Raw genomic sequence first — 7,640 nt, forward strand, 5'->3', positions numbered from 1 at the left:
GCTTCTGCGCGTCGAGCCGGCCGGGCCGGAGATGAGACGAGGCCTCTTTTTGGGCGGCGGCTCAATCTAGCTAGCCCATATTCCCTCCTCAAAATATCTCAAAAAGAAAAATTCCTCCTAAAAGAAATATCTCAAAAAGAAAATTTCCTCCTAAAAGAAATATCTCAAAAAGAAAAACCCCTCCTAAAAGAAGAGCCTACATGCCTTTTTTCCACTTTGACGATCGAGGCCATGGAGCTATGAGAATCTAGCAACGTACTCCACTTGACAATTTGACATCGGATGTTTGGTCGGTGTCGTTTCCTTTCTGTAGGCGTCGCCGAGGAGGCCCCATAGGCGAGACTAGTGTACGAGTCCGTGTTAGTGGTCACAGCTCAGCTGGTAATTTGAATATTTCTTAGAAAAAAACCCTACTAATTTGACTAGTGCGTGACTCTATGATTGGATGGTCTTTATGTTCATTTTTTTTTATAAATTTTACTTTAATTTATAGTTTAAAAAACTTTTCGGGCTAGTGATAATTTTCTACCCAAATACATTTTTCTCGCTGACCATTGCGACATTTTATTTAATAAAAATGGGAAAAAGTAAACTCTTGATACGTAAAATTTTCAACGTGAGTGTGAGCATTTTACTTATATAGACGAGCTTTTTAATGAAGAGTGAGAGATTTATAAAGCAATTTTATTAGGACATTCTTTTTTCAACTATAAAACATTATTAATGTAGATGATCGGTACTGCCATCACCACAAGCTCTTCTCCCGGAAGTAAACAATGCATACAAAATACATGGATAAATGTACTGATTTAATAAAAATTAGAACTATTTGTGTAACCAAACTGTATGCTTTTTTTTATAAATAAATGTATTTCAATCTTTCTGTAAGGACCACTGATGCTTAATATATAACCTTATGCCTTTTCACAACAAAAAACACTTTACCGGCGAAAAAAACTAAATTGTATACTATAGTATTTCTGTAAATAAAAATATGCAGGTTGACACAAGAAACCTCAAGTCTATTATCACTTCTTCTACAAACCAGAGTTGGCAAAATTTTGGGGTTCCCACTAGTGGAATCTTCGAGACAATACAGTATCCATGACAAGATGGTGGCAAAGATAGAGAAGTTGATGTACAGTGCGTGCACAACGTTTTCATCGGCGTGGATCATCTATCCCAGACAACAGGCAGATATCTTCTAAGTCTACAACCAACAGGCAGGACAGTCGCCTGAGCATATCGTCACGTTCTAGTCTATCTGGGTGCGGTCGGAGTCGACCATCGCCCAGCTCCAGCCGGAGCGCGCTTCCCAGACTGCCGCATCTCCTGTGCCTTGGCCAGCTGCGCCGTCAGGTCCTGATCCACAACGAACAGTTCATCAGCGCAAATCCCCCGCGATATGCATAAATCACGCATGGATGAGCAAGGGGCTAAAAAGGTGGTACCTTGGGCTTGAACGAGCCGTCCAGCGAGTGCAGGATCGTGTCGGCGAGGCCGTAGTCGATGGCCTCCTGTGCGCGGAAGTACCTTGGGCCTCTCAGGAATTCTGCGAGCTCTTCCTTAGGTTTACCGACTCCCTGGGACACGAGTTCTAGATAGTAGTCCGTGTTTGTCTCCAACTCTTTTGCCTGAGAGCAAAACAAAATATTCAGTGCATAGTGCAACACGGCGATATCATGTCATGTGTCAGATATACACATATTGGAAAGGAGAGTTGAGTTCACCTTAATCCACATATCAATGGCAGCTCCACCGGATTTGTGGACCTTGGGCAGGTGCAGTTTAGCTGCAGTTCAGAAATGCGCATCAAAGGTCTTTAAGACTACCGTGTCAGAGTCATATATGCATGTGGGCCAGGAATCCAAGAAAAGGGACATACTTATCGAATTTGGTAACACTCCTCTTTTACCCTTCATCCCCAGGGAAAGAAGCATTGCAGCCTGACCATACGCCATGCTAAGATTGATGGTGTAAACCTTAGCTTTGCTTCGCTGTGGAACCAAGAAAAATACAATAGGAGAGTCAGATAGAACTCTTTTGTGTATGTAAGAAAATCAACGTGGATAGTCCTATCGCTTCAAAGGGAATGGAATGCTTCGTTCCATTTGATTTATCAATGGAGTATGTTAAGATGTAACTGCACAGACTGAGGGATACAAGCATCCATCTTCTGCAGATCCATGGTTCACTAAACACTAATCAAGTGAATTCAAGAGCCCTTACAATCAAAGGTGGAGGCAAGAAAAGGGCGTTCCCAGTGCTGAAACTCTTTTTGTGCATAAATAAATATCAATGCCGATAGTCATATTGCTTCAATGGAAATGGAATCCTTCATCCCGTGTTATCAATGGAGTGTGATAAGGTGTTACTGCAGTCTGAGAGGTAAAAGCAACCAACTACTATAGATCCAGTTTCATGGTTCACTAAACACAAGTGAATTCAAGAGTCCTTACAATGAAAGGTGCAAGCAAAAGCTAGAAGAAACAAAGTAAGAGCCAGCATCTCTGATAGCAGAAACAACTCCAGCCAATTAATCTTTGCTTCAATTTTCAGGAAATATGAAGGAACACAATCAAATATACAGAATATTCAAACCGCTATAAACTAAAAAACCCAAGGGCTGAATAGATTGGCATGCTGCAACGACATGCACATTTGTGCAGAAACTTCTGGACAATCATGATATAGAAAATTTGCAACATAAGGACAATAATTACTTGCCCGGTCCCAAAATGTAAATATGCCCTGGGGCTATAATAAAAACAGAGGATCGTTAATGCAAACATAGTTCATGGATCCAACCCCATATGCAAATATCAACACGAGATATGACAAATTATGTGTAATATTATGGGCATGATAGAAAGGTATGTCGAGTTTCCAGTTAATCTGAGTGACAATAGATAAGGGCTTACATTAATGAAATCAGCAATTGCATAGGCATCAGTTTCAGATGCGACCAGCTCGTTATTTTCATCCTATTGCAGCACAGAGAATAGGAGTATCAATACTCGAATAATGTCAAAGAGAATGGAAAATTGCATGTTAACAATTTAGAAAAAAATGTTGTTTCCGATATCAAATATCTAAGTACTTACGTACCATGGTTCCTGTTGAGTTTATATACAAGTAAATTGGCTTCGTGCGGTCATCATAGTCTAGCCACAGAAACTGAGCAGCAATAAGCTCAGTTACAGCTGGAACAATCTAGCAACAGGACAACGAAAACACAAGGTTAGCATTTTGCACATCAGAAATAAGACAGAAGGTTGATCGCTTACTGGCATTCCAAGAAATATAATTCGGGAGTCCAACAGTAATGATGGCAGATCTGGGGCTGAGCTTCTCATTCTTCTATATCCTTTCCCTGCTCTTCCCATGCTCATGCTGGGCATGCCCATACCCATGCTGTAACTTGCAGGGCCCTCATGCGTGCCTGATAAGGAGTACATACCGAATTCATCATAACTCCTCAAAGCAGCAACGCTTTCCTGCATTTATAGGGGGGAAATACCATGTCAAGTTTAATGTATTGGTGCCATAGAACAAGCTTCAATAATAACAAAATGAGCAGAGCTATATAATCTCACTAACCTCTGTAACTTTCTTTGACTGCCGATTATAAGGGTTGTCGTCAGTCGTAAACATTTCCATTTGAGATGGGCTTAAGCCATAGAGGAACTGAGGAACATTCTTGTAATTATCCATAACTGCAAGAAGGTTAAAAATGGCTTTAAAGCCGCACACAAAATAACTGGTACAGAAAGCGTTATGTTTAAGGTGCAATTGCTTATTGCCTCACCATAAAAAGGTAGCAACTGCTTGGTTCGTAAGCATGCAAGATGTGTCATATAGGGCATTTAACATGAACCGTTTGATGAGACAAGACCACCTAGGAAGACAAAACATGGACATAGCATGTCTGGCACTTATACATAGTCAGCTTGCAAATGTCTACCATTTCTCCCCTGTGGGTTTCCTTACAAAAAAACGTCTACGGCTTCTTAACAACCACCAGGCAGTAAAATTGCCCTATGGATACATATTTTCCTACCATTTGGTAAGACAACGTGAAGATAATATATCGTGCAGTAGTAAACTTCTGAACATTCACAAACGTTTGGACCTATAGACCATCCATAGCCCATTGACCCTGCTTAATAGCCTCAACTCCTAGTCATAGTTGAGTCAGCTGTATCCAACATCCTATCTACATTCTGGTACCGCCAATTGCCCTACAAAAGACTTATGTAGATCATAGCAGATAGGAGAAGTATCTCATCTTCGATGCCCTTTACATACATGGTTTTGTACAGTTGTACCGACCGGTTCGTGCCCAGGTGTGAGCGTTGAAATTGGGCAGTGAAATGCAGCAGTGAACTGTCTGAATCTACGAACCAGTAACTTAACTTGAAACAATCATAATCTGTATAGATAGTATTAATCGGATTATGATGAGTTCCAGCAGAATTAAGACGGACATCACATAGTTTATTCACAAAACTAAATACTACTCCTAGAGTATGTTTCTGCTGCTCCAAGGTTGAAGCCATGGCAGGCAGGATAAGTCCACTACACAATAAGCCAGCCTAGCAAGATGCTCCAATGAATCTTTGAGGGGGGGGAGAAGGGGGAGGGATCTCACGGCCATCCTTGAGGTTCTCCTCGCGGAACTGCTTGGGGATGTGGTCGTAGCTCCTTGGGGGCCCGTCGCCGTGGTAGTACTGGCACCTGCAGCCCCCCGCCGGCCTCCTCGCGAGCCTCGCAGCCGACTGTGAGTGGGAGTGGGAGGAGGAGTTGGGGAAGGGGGCCCTGGCCGGCGACGGCGAGGCGGCGGCGGGGCAGCGCAGCGCGAGCGCCATGGGACGACGGCGTGGCTCGCTCGCTGGTGCTGGTGCCGGGGATTCGGATAACTGGAGTGGGTGTGGGGGGTCGTTTTTGCGCGGAACACCCCCGATGTTTTGTGGATCCGCGGATGGTCCCTCGGGCCTAGCCCATTGTAAGGCCCGGCCCAAAGGCCCAGTGTGCGACTCATTGTTTGCTCTTTTTTTTTCAAGTTTTTGGAGTTTATTTCTTCTTTGCTCCATCAGGGTCGCCACTTGTGGCTAATTTATCCGCGTGGCCCCTCTTGTATACCCATGAACATCCACAATGATCAATAAAGGGCTGGCAATTCTATAAAAAGAAAAAAAAAGCAGTCTTTTCCCCTTAAAAAAGAACCCTCCTAACCGTCTTTTGCTAACCTCGAATAGCCGCATGAATCATACATCATAAGGATGACCTCTTAGATGCCGTGTCATTGAACCTCTTCTTCACCGTCTAGACGGGCAGAAGAGAAAACCGGTGTGATGATACAAAAGAAATAGTGTGGCAATACTCACGTCCCGTCCGGTGTGTTTTTCCAATCTCCACCATGCGCATCGAAATTCGAAGGAGGCTTCTTCGGACAAGATGTCACCTGGGTGTTGTAGTCTCCCCTCTCAACCTCCAGCTCGGAGTCTCCCTCTATGACCATCGTTGACTACGGCTTCTCTATGTGCATGGAGGCGTGTCGAAGCCTTTGGTTTGGGGATACGTTCCCATGTCAAGAGGGCTTGTGGACGGCCAATGTTATATGCTTCATCCTTTCTTCCCGACTTCCCGAGAGCTTATTGTCGATGTCATGGACCCTCAAGATCTTGTGCATCGGTGTTTCTTGGATTTTACGGTCTCCGTCAGTGGAGGAACCATAACACTGCTACTTGCCGACGGCGAGGTCTTAGAAGATCGACAGCGGCGTCTAGTGATGAACTAGCTGCAACCTCGTAACACATATTAGGATGCACAATGTGTGTCCATGTGTGTTCTGACATGGTCGTTATGTATGACCTTATTGTCGGTATTATGTACTAGGAGTGCTGACCACGTCGCCCCCCGATAATGGGCTGGACCAAGCACCCCCCAAGTAAACACAAGTGGGCCACATTTGACCTGCCCACGACGTACTCAAAATGGAATCATCCAAAGACTTGGTCACATACTCCAAGACACATTTGAATCATCCGCATGTTTATCTCTTAATGTAACCGACCTACGTGTAACCTAGGTATCCCCGGTATCTATATAAGCCAAGGCGTTTTAGGCCATAGGGTAGAGAATCATCCATTTACATATGATCGCATGGTAGATCATCATGTGCTTGTACTTCATCACAATTAATATAATAGAAGACACACGTAGGCCGGGTTTACCTCTTCAAGAGGACCTAAACCTGGGTAAGATAATGTGTCCCTGTACATCCTGTTACCATCTAGCTAAGATCACCAGCTCAGGACCCCCTACCCGAGATCCATCAGATTCAGCTCCGACATTGGTGGCCCATGCAGGTCCCACTGTGTGGTCAGAGTAGCTTAATGGCATCAGCGACCGACAATTAGATCTGCATCGGGATGCGAAATCTCACTCTCCCTTTCTATTGTGAATAAGGCAAAAGTCGTTGCACATGCCGGATTTTCGTTGAAGCATTTGGACTGGTAAGGGTTGTGTTACATGATGCTAGACCCGATGTGGTACAAATTTGTAATATGCAGGAGGATTTTTGGGTGGGACCGGGCTGGCGGACGTGTGCGTGGCAGTGGTCTGGACGCCTGCAAAGCCCTCAATTTGCCTCCGATTTGAGGGAAAATGGACGTCCAAACCGGTCTGCGGATTGATGGTATACTGCGTTGGATGACAAATCACGTCCAGACCATTCAGTCCAAACGGTTGCCAGCTGTTTAGGTGTCAACGATGGAGATCCTTACAAACATGCCCTTGCAAGAAATAAAATTATAATCAAAGGCTTAGGGTCGGGTATCGTATTCTTACTCCCACATCCATCGGCCACGCTCGTGAGCATATCATGATGCCGCTTCTGGGCCTTCGTCTCGGTGGAGAAAACTATTTTGAACACAGGAGCTTGTAGATGCAGTGGCAAAGAAAATAAGTTGTCAACGCACACGCCTCTCGAAAGCAAATCATAGTCTTGGAGTAAAAAAACGCCAATAAAAGTCTATAGAAACTCTAAAGACCACGACAGTCGGCCGAATGCAAATGGATCCAACGAAAACCTAAAAACCAAAATATTAATGATGAGCCATTGGCAACAAAACAAGAAATGACCACACCGTGGTTTTGATAGATGGGATGCAATTGTACTTTCTTCGAGCCATATTAAAAAAAATTAAATGAAAGGGGTTTCCCCCCGCCCCAACTTTTTATTAAAAGCCAAGGCAAACCAAACACACACAGACTGTTAAGCAGCGCTCGGCAACAGCCAAAGAGTAGCTGTCACAGACGGGAACATGAGCAGGGTTCAAACAACTACCCCTATTACAGTTGGTGTTTTTCAACAAGTCTCACGAACAGATGCATAGCCAGTAAAAACACATATGCTAGCCCTCGGTAAGATCAAAGAGAGAGCAGCCAACTAGCCATACATGTCCCAACTATGGATCCAGAGTTCTCCTTTTTTATTCCCTTCAGCTCCAGGCGATTCTAAGCAATTCCCCTCTTCGGTAGTCCAGCAGCTTTAAGCACCGGAGAAGAAGAACACCCTGATTTTCTGAGCATAGGATTTTCCATTGCCTGATCGTTGCCCCCAACAGATTCAAAAC

At 44.2% G+C, this 7,640-nt stretch overlaps 1 protein-coding gene across 1 annotated transcript; it reads right to left on the minus strand.

Annotated features, from left to right (window-relative positions):
- Window positions 1–1,001: 1,001 nt before the first annotated feature.
- Window positions 1,002–4,954, minus strand: LOC109773004 (ATP-dependent Clp protease proteolytic subunit-related protein 1, chloroplastic). The gene is made up of 9 exons (XM_020331712.3): window positions 4,652–4,954; window positions 3,601–3,716; window positions 3,288–3,497; window positions 3,109–3,213; window positions 2,922–2,984; window positions 1,886–1,997; window positions 1,731–1,792; window positions 1,452–1,634; window positions 1,002–1,362 (listed from the first exon to the last, which is right to left on the minus strand). Exons 1-9 carry the CDS (start codon window positions 4,866–4,868, stop codon window positions 1,261–1,263), a joined length of 1,170 nt encoding a protein of 389 aa, XP_020187301.1. The 5' UTR covers window positions 4,869–4,954; the 3' UTR covers window positions 1,002–1,260.
- Window positions 4,955–7,640: the final 2,686 nt, after the last annotated feature.

This window comes from Aegilops tauschii, chromosome 1 (genome assembly GCF_002575655.3).
Source record: "Aegilops tauschii subsp. strangulata cultivar AL8/78 chromosome 1, Aet v6.0, whole genome shotgun sequence".
Lineage (NCBI taxonomy): Eukaryota > Viridiplantae > Streptophyta > Magnoliopsida > Poales > Poaceae > Aegilops > Aegilops tauschii.

Bases quoted from the DNA above. Each gene is read 5' to 3' on its own strand.
- LOC109773004 (XM_020331712.3), bottom strand. From the start codon at position 4,868: ATGGCGCTCGCGCTGCGCTGCCCCGCCGCCGCCTCGCCGTCGCCGGCC. The intron at 1,998-2,921 runs GTAAGCCCTTAT...TTGGTTCCACAG, and splicing joins CAATTGCTGATTTCATTAAT to CGAAGCAAAGCTAAGGTTTA. The intron at 1,363-1,451 runs GTACCACCTTTT...GTTGTGGATCAG, and splicing joins ACGGCTCGTTCAAGCCCAAG to GACCTGACGGCGCAGCTGGC.